Below are 23449 nucleotides of genomic sequence, written 5' to 3' on the forward strand. Positions count from 1 at the left end.
TTATTGAACACTTTTCCCATTTTGCTGGAACACAGTGTTTGGTACATATCTGAAGGTTTGCTGAGATTTGTTTGTGGGAGGTTATATGACAATGAGCATTCACCCTGATTTGTTTGCAGGGTGCTTCTGTGTCTGCCCATTAATCATATGTTCAGACCACATTTTCCACTCCGGTTCCCCATAACTTTCCTAACTGCAAACAGTTCACTCTAGTTTAATCAAGTGGCTTTGTTGTAATAAGGCGGCAGAGTGCTTTAATCCACTTTAATGGTGCAAACCTAAATTTCCAGTAAGCACTTCAACCTCTCCCAGAAAACAGTAACAGCCTAGAGACATCCTTAATAATGCCCTCATACCCCTAAAGGGTGTGATGGTTTTTGGCCCTTGCTAGAATTAAGGACACCCCAGCTTTCACAATATTTCTAGCTGACATGGTTATAAAGATAAGCTTATAAATGTGGAGGTGGGGAAAAGTTTCAAAGCAAGGAAAATAGTCTGTGGCTACTAGTGAAAGGCAGGTTAGCTTTATTCAGCAGCCACGAACCACAGGGCTAAGAGCTGCTGAAAGAAGCTCACTTCCGAATCTCCAGCAAACATTGTTCTTTTTGAATAAGTGACAGAAATAAAACACACTGTCTGTTTTGAAGTCATATATTGGTTGCCACTAATGGCTAGCAAAACTTAAGCCAGCCTTCCGAAACTTGATGCCCTCTAGATGTTTTGCGCTACAACTCCTATCATCCCTGGCACAAGAAACAGCAGGTGAAGATATGAAGCAAGAAGGTATATATGAGGACCAGGAGATTACCAGGCATAGTCTCTGCAGGGAGGACATCTATGCGCCTTTTGTGATATTATTATTAAGGATGAAACAACCTTGCTGCAGCTATGAAGGTGTGTTGGGGAAGGGGAACATCAGGGAACCTCATCTGCATCACATTGAGCACCTTCAAGGAAAGGCAGAACTGTACATGCAGTCGGTCAGTCATTCTTGGGTGTTCTCCAGAGACCCTGGAGCAGTGAATTATATCATACATGCAGGAGCAGCCAGCCCATGCATGGTTGCAAGCCCTCCCAGAGCTTCGCCCACACCACCAATACAGCCCCAATGCCCTCATTGTTGTGCCCTCACTGCTGCTGCATTGTGGTGGCAGTATGAGTGCAGCCACAGGGGCTGGCAGCAGTGTGGGTGAAAAGCAGGTCCAGGAAGGGGGTGGGATGGGGACCTGTATCTGGGGGGCAGTGTTGTGGGGGCAGAGGTGGGGTCAAGACATTCTTCCTACAGCAGCAAAACATGTAGAGCTGGCCCTGCATAAATTTAAATATTACAAAATCTGACATGGATGCTCAGACAGTACATTACTTTGGTGATGTGCTGCATAGGTCTTACCGTGTTGCTAGAAGCAAAATGTTTGCTCCGAGTGATTCTTTTCATGGCTGGAAGGCAACATCACATCCTTCCAACATTACTTCCAGAAGCTGAAATCCAACATATTTTAGAAACATAGTGCTTTCAGTGTCACAAAGAAAATGCTGATGCAAAACTGTGACAAGGAATTGGAACTGCTGCAGTACACAAGATACAGACTTTTATCTCAAGCACTCATGGGTGACTGGCTGTTTTGTGCTCGTTGCCTTGCGCTACTCGCTTTATATCAGCAATACATATTCAGTTGCTCTACAGGGGAGAAATGTTGATGATACTGAGTCCATGGCAATAGCTGAATGGTGTGAGGTTACACAAAACTCCACGTTCCGTGCAAGATTTCATGATTCATGGGACGGAGGTTAAGGGAACAATACAATATTCATCTTTGCCATAATGAAAATCAATCCAACATGCGACAAAAAAATTCACTCCAAAATGGCTTACATATCTGAGGTTGAAAGCGTAATTCTATAAAAATGTATTTAACAGTGTCCTTTTAAAACCCGGCCCCTTTCTCACCCTCTGTGTTGCACATTAGAGCTTTCAAAAAGCCGATTAAAGTGCACTTTATTCTGTGTAATGTCTAAAATTGGGCACTTTAAGTGTGTAAACCAAAATGCCTCTTATTATTTGAGTGCTTTTTAATGCAGAGTTGTGCACATTAAAAATACATTTGAAAAAATGGAAGCGTCATTTAGGCTTCAAGCTGTCTCCAGAAAAGCGAAAGGTACAAACAGAGAAGCAGGAAATTGGAGAACAGCTTTCAACACTTTCCTGTTGTAAGTGTGTTGACTGAAAAACACAATCTGTGTTTTAAGATTTGTATAATTTTTGTGCTTTACACATATTTGATCACCTGCAGATGTTCCTTAGAACTTTTGAAGCAAGATTGTACTCTCATTTTTCCTAAGGGGTGGGGGAAAGAGGATAAGATTCCTGCGACCAACTGTCAAATATTTGCTGCATTTTTATGTTTTGAACTTTTGGATATTTTCCCTATTACTTTGTTGGAGATATAGTGAGGAGGCGGGCTGTCTGTGTACATGTTTGTGCAACAGACGACAGGGAACAAAATAATGTTGCACTTGTCTGGAGGTTAAACATGTTCCAGTCTAGTAAGTAACAGTAGCAGAAATAAGATGTCAGGTTTGGCCACACTCAAGTAAAGGGTCTTGGAAGTTGTTACTTAAGTGAGTGCCCAGGGACTTTGGTAACAGGGCAAGCTAAACCCCTAATCTTCTGCAATGGTGGAGGTGTTCCTTCCCTGCTTAGCTCTGGCAGGTTTGCAAATGGGAAGCCTCTGCTCCCATGAAGGTTCCCACTGTAAGTGCAGAAGGGTGGAAACTACCACTGGTGCCCCACCCCTGGAAGCAGCCCGCAGACAACTCCAAAACAAAGTGTGGGGGGGTGAGGTCCAGCTCCAGGGGCCTTCTGATGATTCCCTCACTGCAAGAAGTGAAGTTACAGGGAACCAGGCAGAGAGTCTTCTCAGTAGTGGCGTCTGCCCTGTGGAACGCCCTCCCAGCAGATGTCAAGCAAATAAATAAATCACCTGACTTTTAGAAGACATCTGAAGGCAGCCCTGTTTAGGGAAGCTTTTAATGTTTGATATTGTATTTTAAATATTCTGTTGAGAGCTGCCCAGAGTGGATGGGGAAACCCAGCCAGATGGTCTGGGTATAAATAATAAATTATTATTATTATTATTATTATTATTATCATCATCATCATTATTATTATTATTATTAGTGCAAGTAAAGGAGGATCTGGGCTGATCAATGCATTGGATCTTTTGTCCATTGAGTTTCTGTTTGGATGCAGTGATCATTCCACCATTGTATTTAGGCCTGTCTCTCCGAAATAAAAGTTAGATTACTTTCCAGCTGCTTACCCAATAAGGGATAACTTCTTGCCAGGCACTGAATATACACTTGTTCACTATCCATATTCAAAAATACTCCCCATTTTGACAATTCAAAAAATTTGCATCAATTCAGAAAGCATTGCCTCCACCTTAAGCTGATTTTATTTGACCAATGTGATGTGATCTTGTAGCTATGGATCACTGATTGGCCAATTATCAGTCAGAAAGGAAGCATGCACTGAATCTACATTAACACAAATGGTCCACAGTGATGCCAGCACATAGTCAAATCCAATTCCTCATGAAACCAGCTTGTTTACTCTGATTCTTTGTAGTCTGAGTAAAATCTGATTCGTTGTGAAACTAGCAGGTTTACTATGATCCCTGATGTTCTAGGATCACCTGTATGAATGGTACAGAGAGGAAAAAGTAACCTTTTTGGAGGAAATATGCCACCTTGGAAGGCAGCAGCTAACAGAAACAATATTTGTTTGTTTGTTTGATTAAAATAACTTCATATGTCAATGGAAAATGTCCTATAAAGTCTTAACAACATGTTCACAGCATCTATGCTATGGCTTAGCATCTGGGAATTCATCTGATATCATTTACTTTCCATATTTCTACTGCAAAATACATATAGAATCCTAATTTCATATGTCACCCCACAAAAACAATGATAATAATATGGCACGGGAAGACTATCAGCTTAAGAAAGGTGCCACTTAACCAAGCAGTACAAGACACCATGCAATTTGAGCAAACTGCTTTTAGTTGAGAATTGTATGACAACTGAAAAGATTTCTCTCCTATTTCTCTAAGAGTTTACATTATGATGTAAATTGCAGGAAGGGGAAGATTCTCAGCTGATGCAATTCTACTGCCTCAATGTAATTATACTTATTAAAATGCAGTTTGACAAGACAAGGTGTTTTTTAAAAATATCATATTTAATAAAAAATACTGGAGGGAGTCAAGTCACATCCTCATAAATGATGGGTTAATATTTTCATTTGGTAAATTCACATAAGACGCATCTGTTGGCTAGGAGGGATATTAAGATGCAAAAAGGTTTTCCCCTCCAGTCCTTTCACAAGTATTCACAATGTACTCATAAGTAATTTGTTATGGACTGAAAGCATTTTTACTACTAGACGTGAAAAAGAATGTACTTGCCAAATTGTATTTTATCTTCCATGCTCCTTTCTTATCTCCCATGGGTTGTTTTATTTTTTGTTTTAAATAAAACATACAAACACTAGTTTTTTTAACAGATCTGCACAGATTATTCCATAATGGCTATTGTGTTGTGACAGACAGTTGGACAGGGACATGTCATTCCACGAGTCCAGAAGGAACTTTCTTTTCATGTCTATAGAGGTTTGTTTAGGCCATACACCTTTTTGGCTTGCCTTACATTCACTCATAAAGAGGCTCCCCTTCACCCAGGCCTTTGACTTCACACACTGGTCTGTCTAATTTCAGCGACGCCTTTTGTGAGATAAAAAATTGGTGCCTCCTTGCCACTCGCCTTCTGTTCTGCTCAGTTCACTACTATGTCATAGTTGTAACACTCTGTGATGCCCTGGGCACCAAGTGCCCAGTGTGGTGGAGCTGGTCGTGCTGCCCTAAATCTGCCTCTGCAATGGGCCTGAATGTATCACCCCATTTGCTGCTGATTCTGCTGGGCCTTGACAAATCATGTCCTCCAAATCATGGAGAGCCACGTGTTGTGGTGAGATCACCAAACTGTCTTCTTGTTCTGGGGCGGGCCCATTTGGATGACCTCCTTGCCTCATCGGTCACCCCTTTGTTGCTGGGGCAAATTTCTGTCGGTTGGGGTTTGATTGGCAACTGAGGGGCTATTTAAGGGGCTGCATGTGGCCAAGTACTTCTTCTTTTGCATTGTGCAGTGGATCTCCCACCCTCCCTCCCTATAATTTTAGGTTGTGTTTTTGACCTTGCTATGCCTATCTAGTGGTTGTCTGTTTTTGGAGCAAGGGCCCGGTAGGAATTTTGCCACTTGGCTGATTGGCTGGTGCCATTTGGTTTTTGCCTACCGTGTAGCAAATCGTCACAACTTTGTAAGGTTGGTGGTTAGGCATTGGTTCATTATTTGGTGGAGGGGATTATGGATTGGCTGTGCCTGCCCCTCAATTTTGCTGATGCTGTTAGGGAATTCCGTTAAAGGAATCCAGGGGCTCAATTTGCTCTGTCCGATCCCCTCTCAGGGGTAGGGCCATGCCAGGGTTCCTGGGAGCATCTGGGGTGAACTAAGAGGTGAAATCCGCCTCTGGGCTCCCCCAGTATGTTTTCCCTTACTGACCTCTGGAGGTTCCAGTTGTCAGTCCTGTTCCTGCCGGTGCAGGTTCAGGTAGTCCGAACCAATGCCTAAGCAAACACTCACATGCTGTAAACAATAAAGTTGTGGTCAAATTAATGCCAAAAATCCTAAACAAATATTCTGTTTCCTGTGTGATTTATTTTGGAGTGGGTTTGGGGGTCTTCGCACGCAACTGTCCAACTTCCGTGCTTCACAGATAAACTAAGATATGAGCAACACAAGGGGCACACTGAACCCACATCCTCTATAATGGAAGCAATTTCCCATAGTCCCAGAAATCTGAGGTTACTCAGAGGTGACACAGAAGTTATCCAAACATTCGTCGTATCACAATTTCACATGTTCCAGAGAAAAGCCCTGGCATTTGAAACAGGGTTGAGGCGAAATCTTGATTCAGATTAATCTTTGTCAAAACTGTAGGCTTAAGCCACTATTTATTGGGGGGGGGGGCTCCTCAAATGATGCAGGATATAGATAAAATGTCCCAAGATGCAAAAGAAAAGGAAAACAGCTTATTGTACTTATGGTCTACAAAGTATAGTGAGCAATTTCAAATAGAGGCCATTTTATTGATATCATCTATATTTTTATTGTGACAACAGCATAAGGTCCACACGAGACCCCATGCCTTCCTTGAGGGTAACCTGTTAATTGCCATGTCTCTAGCTGCTCAGAACAGAATGCTAAATTCACACTCTGCTATAAAGCAGCCAAAAATCGAAACACCAAAAATAATTTATGGAAACACAGCTTGACGTGGAAATGAATAGCTAAATACAAAACAAAATGTGTGAAAAGAATTGCGAACTGTTTATCTGGGTTTAGAAAAAGAAAATCAACTCTTAATAATAAATCCCTTAGTATTTGTCCAGTTTTAGCAAGCATCTCTTGGGAATAAAGGAAGCCCTAATGCTCTTATGATGATAGCTTCTCAATAACATTTACAAGGGCTGCATTTATGTGTGCATCGAGACACAGTTATACTTAAATCTCATGCTCCAGACACAAGCTGATTTCATGCACGGATCAGGAAAAAGAAGGGATTGTGAGGAATACCTAGCTTCATGTATACAGAAATGTTTGCATCTTGATTCAAATCACTATATTCCGCAAGCTGATCAGTTACCTTATTCTGCCATTTTATGTGACTGAGTGCTGCAACCACCCAAACAGACTTGATTGGACTGCAGATTGTACTTAGAAGAGCTGAGACCTTTCAGAAAGCTTCAATATCAGGTTCTTAGTACCTATATAAAAATAATTCCTTAATAATTCCTTAAGTACTGTGGACTTAAGAGTCAGGGATGAATGGCCCAGAAGATAAAACAGAACAGGTCACAGTTTTGTAAGGTGTATTGCAAAGAGCAGGGAATCATCAATCAGCTTGGATAGCTCAGTTAGTGTGTGGTGCTGAGAATGTCAAGGTAGCAGGGTGGGACAACTGCATTTACCTGCATTGCAGGAGGTTGGACTAGATGATCCTCAGGGTCCCATCCAACTCTACAGTTCTATGATTCTATGACTGCAGAACATCCAGAACAGCAACTCAGATATACTAAGAGGAGCCAACTCCTAGGGGCTGAGGTCCCTTTGGCCCTCCCAATAGAAGAAGACAAAGATGACGAAGAAGAAGAATCCTATCCTAACCAGCAAGGCAATTATTATGTGATTCTCCTTACCACCTTCCTACCCCAGGAATTACTCTCCTTCCTCTAACAGCCAAAGGCTTGGTCTTGTTAAAGTACGAAATGCCCCTCCAGGCTAATGTGCTGTAGAAGCTGCCACCATATCCAATTAAGAATGTAACACTACCTTTCTGGATATCCTCATCTCCACGGAAGCATTAGACCCATAATGTGTCTGTATCCCAAGGAGAATTAGACAAATCGTATTAAGCACCCCCCAAACTCCATTTCTTATCTTTTAATCTCATGTCCCTTTCTGCTCCTAAATTCTACTGATGGACAATATGTCTTGGTTAATTCATCACTGCTTCCTGTGACATGGCTATGGCAAATTAGCTTAGACTTCATTGCTTTTCCATCTCCCATGGTGCACCCAGTCACTTTATTACACACCTGTGCCCTTTCTGTTAAATACCTTCCCATTTGAAACCAAGCAGACATCTGCCTGTGATGACAAACATGTTGCACTAATACAGTGCCAAAGATTACTCGGAGACAATATTGTGCTCTGAGAACAAAAAAAGAAAATAATAGCAACTGCTTCATAAGCAAAAGGCTTGCTTTAAATCATGGGTTGGCAAACTAAGGCCCGGGGGCCAGATAAGGCCCACCAGGGTCTTAAATCCAGCCCACAGAGCCTGCCGCCCACTCGGTCAGTTGCCGTGCCATGCTGACTTAGTTCCAGTTTAGCTCTGCGGAGAGGCGCTTTCCTGGGACTACATCTGCCAGCATGCTCCGAGGTTGCTCAGACTTCCATGATGCTGGCCAATCTGAAGCCTTAGCAACCTCAGGCCTCCCTTCCATTGGCCGGTTTGACACAAGCCAGTGGCCAATGGTGACCCTTCCCGAGGCTCGCTGCTCCAATCAGGGTGAGGCGCAGGGCAGAGCGCCTTGTTGATGTCTAGCTCCAAGAAGGGAGGAGGAGAAGTGAAGGGGCGGGAAGAAGCGGGAGCAGAGAGCCTGCAAAGAGGGAGGAGGAGGAGGAGGAGGAGGAGGAAGAGGAAGAGGAGGAGGACTCCTCTGTGCTGCTCAGTGGTGGCACATTAGCAGCAAGGTCATGGACACCCCGGGGTAGGGGCCCTTCCCGGCAGGGTGGTTGTGGCCCCTCCGCACAAGCTGAAACCCAGCGCTGGCGGGCTGGCCCCTCCCCAGCCCAGCCCGCTCTGTCTGAACGCAGAGAGTGGAGGTATCTCAGCCACTCTGTCTCCAAGGGAAGGAGGGAGGGAGGGAGGGAAGGAAGGTGTATGTGCCTGGTCCAGCCCGCCACAGGTTGTGAGGGACAGTGAACCAGCCTACCGCAGGAAAAGTTTGCTGGCCCCTGCTTTAAATGTTTCACCTTTGCTTCTCTGCTAAGCACAATAGGCAATACTAGGATAGATAGGCAAACATCCTGGCCTGATATAAGCCCATTTTCCTATGTTGTTGCAAGGAAAGACAAGATTCACGGCCTCTTTCCAGATGGAAGGTGCAGCTATTCACTTATTTGTTACAGGGATCCAAATATCATTCCTCTTGGTTACTACATTTTTAGATCCTAAACCCGCCATCCAGGAGACAACAGACCATTGTGTCAGACAAAGAGTTGTTAACTCGATATCTGTAAGGCATAACTGAAAATGAAGTGGGCTTTCACAAATAAATTTATGAAATTTCCTTTAGCAGCTTGTGAGGATCGCCTCTTTGGGTCATGTCCAACACTGTCCATGTGTCAGGCTTCAGGGAATGATATCCCTCCCCCCGGTGGCAGCAAGAAGCAGAGAAAACAAAGAAATTTCCTGCCAATGAGTTTATTCCATCATCACAGCGACAGACAAAGGAATGAAGTCTGCCTCCCAGTAATGGTATTGCTCCGAGTCCCCTCCTCCTTCCCTTCCTAGCAATAGCACTTCCCTTTACGGTGGCCACCAATGGCCAATTGTCTCTGACTCCTTTGCTCTTGCACTCTCAATGAACGGCGCGTTCTGGGAGAAGGGGGATCAGAAATACTCTCCAGTGATAACATGTCAACTGGCTCCCCTGGCTCTGGCTCCTCCCCCCCCTGCTCCCAACACATCCCAACTCTTCTGTTTGCCTGTCTCTGAGTTGTGACCTTTCCTCAAACCTCTGCTGTAATTCAATACTGCCTTCCTCTTCTCTGGAAGCTTCAGGAGAAGGTGGGTGGTCTCCACCATTCCTCCTCAATCTCGTCTCCTTCAGTCCAGTCCCTTACACCATGCATGAGAAGAGCAGACTTCCACTGGCACAACACAACTCCATTTTCCTTCTCTTCCCTCCTGAAAGCTCCCTTCAAAATCTGCTCTGGAGGTGTGGGGAATTCTCTTGAAAACATTGTGTTTTCCCAGCAGTGATCCCATGACTACAGTCATGTGGCAGGAATTCTAACAGTTCCTTCACTCCACCCCCCCAAAATGTCCTTCTGTTATGGCTGAAACGTTGTGTGAAAAATAGCTGTGTGCATATCAAGGGCACTTGTTGGATAGTGTCAGTGGTGTTCCTAATGATGAAGAAAGGTTAGGGCTCACACAAGATGTCACTGAATAGTGTGTAGCTCATCTAGCCCTATAATAATAATAATCAAAGCATTTATTACCCATGAAGCTCACCCACCCAGCCAATCCCTCAAGGACCACCTCAAGGACCATATGAGACAACTTGGATCCTGCAATGATCATCTGAGGCCCTTCTCCATGCACTTCCTATGCTAGAGGTTCAGAGTGTGGCAACACTAGAATGGGCCGTTTCTGCAGTGGCTCCCTGCTTGTGGAATGCTCTCTCAAGGAAGGCTCGCCTGGCACCTTCATTATACTCCTTTAGGTGCCAGTCGAAAGCATTCCTCTTCAACCAGGCTTTTGGCTAATTAAACAATCTGTGGAAAATTGCAGTCAACTGTAAGTAGCAAGGTTAGGGCTAGTTAATGCATAGGCATTGAGATCATATAATTGTATTCCTCAATTCAGCTAGGTCAGGCTTCCTCCGACTTGGCCCTCCAGATGTTTTGAAACTACAATTCCCATCATCCCTGACCACTGGTCCTGCTAGCTAGGGATCATGGGAGTTGTAGACCAAAAACATCTGGAGGGCTGAGGTTGAGGAAACCTGAGCTAGGTCATGCCCCTCACCTGGAAGGAAGTTAAGTTTCTTTCTTCATTCCCTTCTTCACCATATGAACATAGTGAAGCAGGACGCGCCTGAGCTTGCTTGCGTGCTAGAAGCTCAGACTGCATGCTTAGAGCTATTTCACTATATTTTGTATCTCAAGATTTCTGTCCGTGTTTTGTTGCTGCTGCTTGGATAAATGCATGCACTTGGCCTTTGAAACTTTGTAAGTAAAGCATTTTTAAACTTACTAAAGTGTGTGTTCTGTTCAATGCTAAGAGGGGTAGAATTGGTTGTACCTAGAACAGGGTACTTGAAAGGTTTTACAATGCTGTACTGCTGCTTGCTTTTGTGATTTTAAAACTCTGCTTGGAGCTCTTTCTTAGTGGAGAGTGTGCATAGCACTTTGGAGCTATGCATCCAGCCAAAATGAACTATACATTTTGCCCCCTGCCCCAATCTATGGCCATTTAAACTGTGGGGAGGGGGATTATTTTTGCTTGTTACTATGGCATGTCTTTTTATATTGTAAATTGCCCTGTGATCCTTGGATGAAGGGCTGTATAAACATACAATAATAATAATAAACCACAGCAATAACCCGCTATTTCAGGAATGCTTTGCTACCTTTTCTTTCCTGTACTGCTGCAAGCATCTGCCCCTGCCCTGATTTATTAGGACTTTAGGATCAGAAGTTGTTATTCATTCACAGCAAGACTAACTCCCCTGTAGCAAGGCTGCCGCCATCATGCAGGGATAGGATAATGATGTTGGATCATAGCCAGCAAAAGTATATCACAAAGATAAATGTGTGTTCTTTAATTATCTGGAAATAACTGAAGAAGCACACTTAGGAGGAAGCAACCATTTTCTTCCTGACATGGTGGGGATCAAGGGGGAGACTGTAAGCAACAGTGCCAGAACTCATTGGCTGGAGGCTGGGAATGAGCTGGATTATTGGAGAGGAGTAGACTCTGCTGTTGTCTATGCCTGGCATTTAAAAAGAGAGGGGAGAAAATCCAGGGAAAGGGCAGTACATATTTCGCTTTTCAACCCAAACTGGAAATACTGGAAAGACCTGGGTTTTGATTCACAACTACGGGAGGCATTCAACCAAATTGTTGTGCCAGCTCAATCATTTGCACTAGTGCAGGGATGTGGAGTCTTTGGCCTGTAGGCCAGTCTTGGCCTACCAGGGAGCCTAATTTGGCCCACAAGGCTGTTTTCTCAAATCATAGCCACTCATCCATTAGTTGATGTCACTAGTGGTGTCAGCTGATGAGCAGGAGGACAGAATTTAATCCTGCATTCACTGGGCACTCACATTGCAAGCAGGTCTCAAGATCACACAGCAAAGCAACAGGATTTAATCAGCACTCACCAAATGAGATGAAAGCCAGGTGCAAAAGTGTGTGTAAGGTGCATCAAAGAGGCTTTGACAAAGACTTTAAGACAGCTCCTGTGCTCCCATTAAAGCCTCCAGGGGCTCAAACAGGAATGTGAGGGCTGTTTCCCTCCCCTTTAAGTCCAACCAGGTGAGAACATTCCTCTTTTACCAGACCTTTGGCTAATTAAACAATCTATGGCCTTGTGTGAGGGGGATATTGTTATGTTTGTTTTTGTGTTAAATATATTTTATACTGTAAACTGCCTTGTGATCCTCAGATGAAGAGCGGTATATAATTTTAATTATATATATATATATATATATATATATGTTATCCTCCCCCTTGCTAGCACAATGGATTCTCCCAGGTCTCCTTGCTTTTTGCATGCCTGTACCATCCTCAAATCTAGACACTTTGTTAGCACTCTGCTGAATGCAAGCTTACAATATACGATATACGATATCTTTATTGTCATTGTCCCATGCAGAAAAATGAAATTGAAAAACTACATAAAACTACATAAAACTACTACAAAACTACATAAAACATTCAAACCCCCTAAAAACTCTGAAACCCCATTTTAAAATACACTATACTATAGAGACCCCTTCTGCTGCATTTAGAACCAGCATTAAGTGATGTTATCAGAACTCAGCAAGATGGAGGTCATGGGAGGGATCATAAATCTTAATGGGAGGGGCTTAGGCATGCCTACTGGTATGAGCAGTCAGCTCAGTCCACCACTGAAATAGGATACCAACCAAACCTTCAAACTGGTGGCTGCAGACAACATGAGCAGCTCACAACATATTTTGCCTTAATACCCTCTTTCATCCCCCAGTTAACCCAACAAGCAAGATGCTTTGGTTTTCTCCTGTCAGCAACTGCTGGGGTGTCAGCAATATTGACCCGTGCCTCCTGTTTTAATCACTGAATTCCAATGGGATTGCTTCGTTACATATTATAACTATGGATGTTTATATTTAAAATAGGCTCAGTGGGGTTGTTTCATTGTGTATTTTAATATATTAATTATTGCGTACCAGGAACAAAATTGAGGAGTGTTTTCAACCCAGCTTGGCATGTGGCTCCTGTTTTTCTGCTTCCATCTACTCCCTGCTTGGGATAAAGGAGAAATTCAGTTCAATTCACATTTTATTGTGAGTCTGCCACTTTACAGTCCCTGAAATGATATTCATACTGACATGCAGTTATACTCTGAAATTTGTACTTTACTGGATTTTGTGAGGCAGCTCTCCTACCAAATAAAGTGCAAACAATGCATATTTGGAGCAAAAAGTGTGCTCCATTGACTCCATTAAGTCAGTGAAAATAACACATCACATGCATTATATTAAGGCAAATGACTCACGAAAGTGTGTGTATAAAGCAACATCCCAGATGCAAATGTATATAGGAGGAGAAAAGCACACTGAAATGGGAGCCCAAATGCTGATGATTTTTTGGCGGGCTTTCAAAAGGATATATCACCCCAAAAATTGGGAGGGTGGATAACAGAACATAAGACTGGAAAAGAGAGAAACTGAGAGAAATCAAAACTGACAGATCTGTCCATTGAGGGATGCTCAATAGTTGAGTTTAGTTCCGGCACCATTGCACAATATATGGATATGCCTGGTGAGGCCACTTAAACCACAAGTACTGAATATGGAAATAATCTCAGAACTGTGTATGTGTGTGTGTTTTCCGGCAGTTACAGAAAGAAAAGATAACTTCTTAAAACACATTGCCACTGAGAACAAAAAAGATATTTATATTGATGTGTGTGTGTGTGTGTGTGTGTGTGTGCGCAAAATACACTCTACTTTTCACCTCTTCCAGGTCTCAAAGATAATACACTACTGAGGCACTGAGTCAAAGACTGACATCATCTCCAGTGCCTGGTAAGGGCATGAAGATCAACAAATTCTGATAGTCTTGCCAGGTCCTGATGGTTCCCAGTTTACTGCAATGCTTTCTCACTGGTGATACCAGTTTTATGGAATGCACCCTTTGCTGAAATATAAGAGGCTGCATCTCTATTGGCATCCCACTGGCTTCTGAAGATGCACCTCTTTACTCAGGTATTCTCTGGACCCCAATCTCTGATTTTCATTGCTGTGTAGCTTAAGTGAAAATTGTTTTATTACACATTTTCATTATGGATAGTGATTATTTGTGTGTTGTTGTTTTTTTATACTTTGTTAAGCTGCTTAGAAGCCTATTTTGGCATTAAGTGGTATATAAAAATAAATGATGAATAACTACATGTGAAAAGAAGACTTATGTGGCAACTGAGAACACCTCTTCCTTCACATAACAGTGTTTGCCAGTATTATTAGTTCTATGGAAAAGACAGACAAACTGTGAACCAGGTCTCACTATTTCACAGGCTATAAACATCAGCAAGTACATTGTATTTTTCCTGCCACAGCAGTTTGAACACGTGGGTTTTATGGGCCAAGGGAGGTCAAAAGGAATGGGAAAATGAAGAAAAGTATAGTGAGACAAAGACACAATTTTGATGACTCCCATCAAAATCTGCTCCAGGGCATGCTACACCTTTGATCATGAAAAGAGCCACCTTTCTCGACTGAGGCACCCACACACTCACAGTGCAACTTGCACTGATTCCCATTCTGCAGCAACGCAAAACAGAGACAGAAGCAATAGGGGGAATTTTTATTCCAAGTCTTGTAAAGGTTTTCCCTTCTCACACTGAGGGAAAAGGTGAGTGTGTAATTCTTCTGTCATTCAAATGGAACAAGTCCTAAATAAACATTTCCCCTTTGCTTCAGCTATGGAAATCCACAACCAACTAACCAAATGTAGAATGCAACAATTTTGTCACTGTTTGGGGGTACCAAACAATGCACTGCTCAAGTTGTTCAGGTCTTTGTTGTACTCTAAGAGCAAGACACATTTGTCAAATCCTCACTGTGATCAACTCCTGCCCAGAAACTTTTGTCCCCACTGTGGAAGGATGTGCGGACCCAGAATTGGCCTCCACAGTCATTTATGGATACAATGTTAAGACCATATTCATGGAAGACAATCTCAGAAATTAACAAATTAATAGGGTGCATTATGTAAAGAAGTCAGAAAGCACAAGAGATACAGTGGTACCTCGGGTTACAGATGCTTCAGGTTACAGACGCTTCAGGTTACAGAGTCCGCTAACCCATAAATAGTACCTCAATTTAAAAACTTTGCTTCAGGATGAGAACAGAAATCGTGTGGTGGCAGCGCAGCGGCAGCGGGAGGCCCCATTAGCTAAAGTGGTACCTCAGGTTAAGAACAGTTTCAGGTTAAGAACGGACCTCCGGAACGAATTGAGTTCTTACCCTAAGGGACCACTGTACATGGAAGAATAGACTAGGCTAATTCAAGGAGTTTACATCTTAAGGTTATTGTGATGATGATGATAAGTAAAGTTCACATTTCTTGTTCCGTTCTTATCGGACTGAAAATGTTATGGAAATATTGCACCAGCAAATTGCTTCAATTTCATTGTACCATAATAGCAACATCTTTTGTTTTAAAGGTTTCAAGCTAGAGAGATAATATGAGCAGCAAGAATAGGCATGTTACAGCCTGTCTTTCTGAGCATTTATTAAAATAATAATCAAGTCACTTTCCAAATTTACCACTGAAGCAGGAAAAAAACAAGCCTTCCCAGGTACTGTGCTCCACTTGAAGCTAATAGATAAGAAAAAGAGGATGCATTGAAAACAGCTGCCTCCTTCTACTAAACACAATCCTATTTTGGAGAGCAAAATCTTATGACAAACCGGCAAAAAAATGCCACAAAATGCTGCAGTCCCTGATCGTATCGATTGGAGCATTAGGCATTTGAAAAAAAACGAGATTTTCATCTATGATGCTTTCCCCTCAGTCTCAGAGAATTTTATCTCAAAATCACATAATATTTCACTAATATACGGTGATGCTGCCCACCTGCCGTCTTAGAAAAAGATAATGATATTGTATTAATTGTATCATCAATATAGTGCACTCTTGTTTCTGCAGACACCTTGGGGGCCCATAAATATGACTTCAACAGAGCCATGCTCAGAATAGAGAGGGAAAGAGAAAGATGCATAAAGCACATTGATATATTGTAACAGCAGACATAAATCAAGTTTGGGATAGCGAGTTATTAATCCATGGAAAAGCCTGGTAGATGATATTAGGCTAGGAGGATTGTGGATCTATATATCTGTGATCCTTTTTTAAAAGATAAGACTTCAGTATGAGAGCATTTTGGCTCACTTCATTTTATAAAATGCAGCAAAATAATTCTACACCCTGTATTGCCATTGCCCATGGGCTGTGAGGCCTAGGTCTGGGACCCTGCAAGTCCTGGGGGTCCTCAAATGACCCTCAGACGCAGTGGCAGATGTTTGGGGTGGCAATGTATGTAGTACTGTAGGCCAGTAATCCCCACTTTCATTTATTTCATGGTGTGGGGAGTGGGTGCACAGTTCATGGAAGCACCAGAGAAGGTGGTTCCAGAGTCCAGCCATACCCAACACCCTCATTTCTCCAGAGTACCAGAATTCTAGGGAAATGAATATATCAGGCATGGCTGAAGCTATCTCTGTCAGCACTTACTTCAAGGGTAGGGAATCCTCTTCAACCCAATAGCCACATTTCTTTCTGGGCCACCTTCTGAGGACCACATGCCAGTGTTGAGCGGAGGCAGAAGCAACAGCCGGTGGAAAATCAAATGTAAATTTTACTTTTCTACAGTAGACCAGTGTCTACACACACTCACACACCTCTCTTATCCTGCTGCTGTGCAAATAAGGAACACTATCATGGTTCATTGACATATTCCAGCCAAGCAAAAATATTTGGATTACAAAGCAGGATGAGAAAGGGCTATGGCCTGAGGAGAGAGGGTGTCATCTGAAGTGAGACCCAAGGGTCAGGTAGAGAGGCCACCCTCACAGGTATACTTGGTCGGGATGTGGGACAGGGCCTTCTCAGTGGCTGCTCCCGGGCTTAACTCCCTCCCTAAATATGTTAGACTGGCTCCCTCTTTGCTGTCTTTCTGCTGGCAGGTGAAGAATTTCTTCTTCTAACAGGCTTTTGGGAATTGACTGCTTTTAATGAAAGGGTGGCTGCTGTTTTTTATTGTAACAGCTGAAATTAGGGGGGAAAGTGGGATAAAATTATATATATATATAATGATAATGATAGTAACTGCTGAAGACATACTTAGGGAATGGTATTTATCATGCTATTCTGTCTTCAGAGCCAAGAACATTTAATCAATTGTATTGACATAGGGGAGGCTCATGATCTGAAACTGGCGAACTTCCGTCTCAATTCTCATTCTCATCAAAAAGCAAATAATGGAGCGTGACACTACCTAAGTAAAATCTCTGTGATGGTAAATTTTTCTTCAACAGGAAAAGACAGGTGGCAAGTGAGCAAATGTCAATTATCTATTACTGTCTACGTGACTGTTTTCCACTACCCAATTTAATATTTAACTGTACCAATGCTAGTTAGCCTGTGCAAAGGTGGGCTACATCCAAATGTTGTTGGTGACAACATAAAAACTATTATTATTATAAATACTGTTTTTATTTATTTTCATGATACAGAAGACAAATTTTGAGAAAACAATTGTTACAACAGTAAAACCTTTATTAATTTATCTGGATTGCTCTCTTATTAAGAACGGGACATAACAGGTGTGAGTGGGCAAATTTGTGTTTCCTCTAGAAAACCCTGAGATTTGAATAAGTGTGAGATTTCAAATTCTTGTAGTTTTTCTGTAATTCAGTATTCTTATAAATGTTTCCTTTACAGTAAAACAAATGTTGAATTATGGGTTTTCTTCTCTATGAGAACCAGACAAATGCTGGAAATTCTCCCTTTTATGGCCCAACTTAGGGCAGCATTAAATACTTCCTGGGGCGGGGGAGATTCGACGCTAAAATGGAAGGTGTACGAAGCCCAGCAGATGCAGAGTATCATATCAGATTACTTTGTAGGGCATGCAAGTCCTGTCATTTAACTGTCAGCTCTTGTGCATAGTGAAGTCTCACATTAGAAACTGTGAGCTGTGACTGGCAACCAAGCCTCAGCTGCAAGTATCCTGTTTCATAAAGCAACCAGCCACCCATCTCTAGCAGCTTTGACTTTTCAGAATCACTCTGTTTTCCACTAGAGTCATTTGAAACAATCTTTTACAACACAAAATTTGGCTTCAGGCTGTAGGATTTGACAGTGACTTCATCGTTGGAGGATTTACAGAAGATGAGACTGGCATGTTCTCAGATAACGAGCCTGTTGGGGTGATAGTTTATTTTTTTTCACTTTTTTTGCGCCTCTCACACCACCAGCAACAACAATAGAAAACCTGTCCTTCCCCTCTAGCTTCTGAAAGCCACCTGCTGATTACTTCCTGTAATACATTGAAACAAAAGCAAAACCTGGGTGCTAAGAGGAGAGACCTGAGCTATATTCCAAGACCACCAATGAAGCAAGATCTGGCTCAAAGTTTTCAGAGTTTGAGTTGAGGGCAGAAGTGTCCACAGTCAATTCAACCAGCCCATGCAGCAATCCATTGCCTGTTGAGGGTGCCCCTTTGGGTGCCCTTTCAAGGCCTACAATTCATCCACCAATATGAGAAGTGGGTTTGCATTGGGGAAGGGAAGCTTTTCACCTCCCCTACCCTTTTTATTTTGAAAATGATTATTTAAACACTTTTTTTTAAGTCACCTGCTTCACAGAGCTCTGGCTGTTACTGTCTCCATCATTAATTTATGGCGTGCCACTGTAAAGATGATGGCCTACTCAAAAACAGTGTGAATCACTTCTCACTGTCTTCTCCAAAAAATATATAGTGGTACCTCTGGATACGAACGGGATCAGTTTCGGAGCCCCGTTTGCATCCAGAAGCAAATGTAACTAGCGATGGCACTTCTGCGCATGCGCGCGTCGCTTTTTGCCACTTCTGCGCACGCGCGTGATGTCATTTTGAGCGTCTGTGCATGCACGAGTGGCAAAACCCAGAAGTAACACGCTCCGTTACTTCTGGGTTGCCACGGAGCGCAACTTGAACGCGCTCAACATGAAGCATATTCAACCCGTGGTATGACTGTAAAGGTTGATTCTTGGCTGCCCTATGTGGTTAGGAAGGAGAGTGATTAACCATGAGTCTGGTTCAGATGGTATACTGAACCAAACCAAACCAAACCTTGGCTTTAGTTTAGTTTAGCTTAGCTTAGTGTGAGAGCAAAGAAGGCCAGGGATGAGCAGAGTGGCTACAAGAATCTCTTAAGTAGTCTGCAAGTTTGTGTGATCCCAGGAAACCATAGTCTGACATACCACAACATGCAAACCAGGACAGTGCATATTCTGAATGTATGTTTATAGTCAGGCCCATGTAGAGCTTGTCTGAGGCCCAGGGTCGGGAGTCCCTGGTTGTCTGGGAGGCATGGGGTGTGCTTGGCATGACAGCCTAAGTCCAACAGAACCCTGGAAGCCCCACACGCTGCTCCAACTGGCCTTGCCCTCTGAGGCCCAGGACAAGTCTACCTAGCTGCCCCTCTCCCCCTGCAAGGGCCTGCTTACAGTGCTTGGTGTTACACTACAACTCTCCAAATTCTCATGCTACTAGTACTACTGGCATAACAATGAAAAGGTAGCAGAAGAAGCCCCATTGTTTTGTCCTTCATGTTCATCCATAAAACTATCCATAAACCCTATGCAGTAAGGTGAATGTGTCCATTAGAGTACAATGTTGAAGTCCTACTATCAGTTTTCTACACAGAAATCATAAATTCAGAAACAGAATATTGATACGCCAGAGGACAAGCTGATTTAACAGTGTTGTATTATGCAGTTTATCACATATCACCTGCGGACACGGAGCAATGGATCCAAACTGCAGGAAAGAAGATTCCACCTAAACATTAGGAAGAACTTCCTGACAGTAAGAGCTGTTCGACAGTGGAATTTGCTGCCAAGGAGTGTGGTGGAGTCTCCTTCTTTGGAGGTCTTTAAGCAGAGGCTTGACAACCATATGTCAGGAGTGCTCTGATGGTGTTTCCTGCTTGGCAGGGGGTTGGACTCAATGGCCCTTGTGGTCTCTTCCAACTCTATGATTCTATGATTCTATGATATATGACATGGACCAACTCTTCTTACATAAGTCCCATCACAATGAGAAGACTCTTGAAAGAGCCCTCCAAGAAGTGGAAGTACAATGAAAAACTCTGGTCAAAACCCCTGTTCTCTGACTTACTTCAGTCTTGAGGCCCAATGATTCCCGATTCTTTTTTGAAGGAAATATAAGAAAAGAGCAACCCACATCACTTACATTGCCATGTGTTCCTTCTCACATTATGTGAGTGACTCTGTGTGTGTGTGTGTGTGTGTGTGTGTGTGTGTGTGTGCAAATCAAAATGGAATACACCAATGTGATTACAAAGCAGAGTCATTTATATTGTACCACAATTCATATATTTTAAACTTTTCAATATATTATAAACAGTGCTTTTGGGAGACTGCAGAGGTACGCATACCCCTAATTTTTTTGTGAATCTAAGTTTGGTGTCATTGATGGGCAGTATTTCAATACGAGTAGGAAAATGAGAGTACCCCTAAACATTTTTTTTAAGAAAAAACCACTGATTATAAAACAACCTGAACTTATGGGATAGGGATGGGCATAAGGTCATAAGCAAATAAAATGAAATACATATCCTCTTTTTTAAAAAAATGAGGAGGTGGGAAATATGCAGCAGGCAGGGGAAGTACAATAAGAGTGGAGGAACTTACTTGGGCCATATACTACATCTGATTATTTGGTCAACAGAAAATCAGCCTTTACCATAACATGCCCCTGTTTGTATGACACTCACAGAGTCTTAAAATCAATATGACTTACCTGCACATTTTGTTCTTGTTGTGAGTGGAGGTCCAGGAGGTCCAGTTCCTCCTTCTCCAGGTCTGGTAAGAAGCACTCTGATCTCATACTCCACATCGGGGTCTAGATGCCATAACTTGTAATTGGGTGAATCAACAATGTGGGTTTCAGCCCAGTTCCCATTGGTCGTACGGTACTCCACCTCTTTCAGGATGATAGGTCCATCTCCAATGATGGAGTTGGCATTTGGCTTGATCCATAGATAGGTGGCTCCAACTGCTAGAAGTTCTGGAGGTGCAATAGGTGTGGGAGGTTCTACAAGCAAGAAGAATGGAGATATTTGTGGGTGATAGGCTCTTGGTGGTGGGGAGTAGATGGGTTGTCATTATGCAATGCAATGGGAGCAGTAGACAACACACAAAAGTTATACAGAGAGATTGCTATCCATGACACCAACATTAAAATGGGCAGCCAAATTTCACATGCTAATGAGACAATCAATACTGTTTTATTTTGAAGAAAGAGTTCAGATGAACCCTGTTTCTTTATAAAGAAGGGATTTTTAGGGGGGGTCCCATCAAGGAAAAAGCCACATCTCATGTGCCTGTCAGCTGAATCAGCCTTACAGATGATCAGGTCTTCTGAAGCATATCCAAGTACCTTGCCACCACATGGGTTCGCATTTGTCCTTAAAAGTGTTCTTAAAATAGAAGGTGGAGGAAAGAGTCCGTATGAAATAGCATCATGGAAAAGGTACTCTTCAGTACCTTTCAGTACAATGTCACCACTGTTAATGCATCATGTTCACTCCATGAGAATCAAGAACAAGAAAAGTTTTGCAACTTCATATTCAAGGGCACTTAGCTACGTCTTCACAATGCTTATGGATTCCGCAAGAAAGATCTCTATTACAGCATTAGGAGATATGAATCAGATACTATTACTTTTGTGGGAAAATAGAGAGTAAGTTAATAAAAGCACATCTCTTCAGCACCCTTTGATAAAATCAATATAACATCTACAGTCGCTGCCCTGATCATTTTTATTATTACTATTTTATTGGCAATCCATTTACACTTTGTGAACCTTCAAAGTATTGTCTGTAGTTTGTGGGACTGAAAACATTAAATGAAATGGACATTATTAAGACATTCTTTTCATTTTCTTGGATGTTTTCTTTACTAGTTTGTTTTGATTTTGTTTCTTACTCTGTCCTGGAAAGTCTCAATGCATCACTTATTTAAAAAGTTGCTGTTGACACTTCTGCGTTTGTGGACAAAGAACTCCGGGGTTTTTGGTTTGTTTGTTTGTTTGTTTTTCTGAATGCATGAGCCAGGGTCAGGTTGTTCTGAGTGAACACTCTGGCCAGTGGGACACTGGAAAAGATGTTATTAATTTGTAATATTCCATTCAGAACATTATAAATGTATTGACAGTTTCTCAACAACTGTCTGGCTTAGGTTTTGAGTTGCAGGGCTAGCTTCAGTTTCCCCACCACATATATGTCTTCATCAATAAACATACACAGAATTTATGCCGTGTTGCATGGTATATACTGCCCCATTGGACAGCACTCTTTGTATAGAACTAACTCTTCATCAGCTGCAAAATTTTCATATTAGAATGAAGGCTTGTGACTGAATGTTGGTCAGCATATCTGGACTTCACTTATTATTTTGAAGGAGGCCCATAACGTTGTGCCCCAGAAATGTTGAGGGCAACCCTCAACAACACATTTCGCTAAGATCTTTCTGTGAACAGAGAAGAATGGATGGGATGTTTTGCTGCTGGAGGCAACTCCACCCTTCAATACCACCTCCTGCCCCTGGAGGCACCCCCCCACTGCTACACCCCTCCCCAATCTCCAGTTTGTCACTGCCAGGTGTTTACCACCACTGTGTGCTCACTTCCACCTCCTGTTCCTCCTCTGCTGCTGCATCCACACCCTGCCACGGTCATGTCCCCACCACTGCAAGCCGCCTGCTGCCATGCATCTTGCCATCAGCACAATGGGGCTTTTCCTGCCCACCTCCAGGCAGAGGAGGAGGAGACACAGCAGTGGGTGGGCCATGGAGGAGGTGAAGTGACCGCAGTGGTGAGGGGGTACAACTACAGCAGCACAGGAGCTGGAGGAGGAGGAGAGCACCCAGCAGCAGCAGCAGTGAACACCCATCGGTGGGTCATGAGTGCCCAGCAGACGGAGGGCTGCAGTGCCTCTGGGAGCCTGCCATGCTGAGGCAGCCACCTTACCATGCCTTATAGGTGGGCTGGCATTGAGAATGGATATCCAAAATCGTTGACTGAGAGTTGCTATTAAGTTCTCTACTAAGGCTTTGGTTGCTTGCAGACATTCGCAGGTGCAATTGGCGTCTCAGTGACTCAAAATACTGGATGAGTAGATTTTGCGCAAAAAACTTTATTTTATTGAACAACCATGTGGTCCACATTAGCCTGAGAGAAGATGACCAGCCCAAGGTCACCCAGTGAGCTACATGGCCAAGTACGGATTTGAATCTGTTTTCCTAGGCCCTGATCCAGTGTCGGGTCAGCCGGGGGAAGGACGACCCGCAGGCATACGACAAGAACGATTCCAGCCTGTCTCTCCCATTAGTGTGTAGCTCTAGGGAGTTCTGAATCACCTTTCCCGACGATTTATAAGGACTCATGCCTTGAAAACACTGAGCACATATTCAGAGTCCAGCAGAGATAAACGCAGTCAGAGCTAGGCTGAGGTTGTAAGCACTAAAGCTACT

General features: G+C 42.9%; 1 protein-coding gene across 11 annotated transcripts in view; it reads right to left on the reverse strand.

The window, feature by feature from the left end:
* Positions 1 to 23449, reverse strand: part of PTPRT (protein tyrosine phosphatase receptor type T) — a 603119-nt gene that overhangs the window by 255811 nt on the left and 323859 nt on the right. For all 11 annotated transcript variants that reach the window (XM_053394030.1, XM_053394036.1, XM_053394029.1 and 8 more), the window contains exon 7: positions 20718 to 21011. In XM_053394030.1, coding sequence (XP_053250005.1) covers positions 20718 to 21011 — 294 coding nt within the window. The remainder of the gene's footprint in view (positions 1 to 20717; positions 21012 to 23449) is intronic.

Source organism: Podarcis raffonei, chromosome 6 (assembly GCF_027172205.1).
Source record: "Podarcis raffonei isolate rPodRaf1 chromosome 6, rPodRaf1.pri, whole genome shotgun sequence".
In the NCBI taxonomy this organism is placed as follows: Eukaryota; Metazoa; Chordata; class Lepidosauria; order Squamata; family Lacertidae; genus Podarcis; species Podarcis raffonei.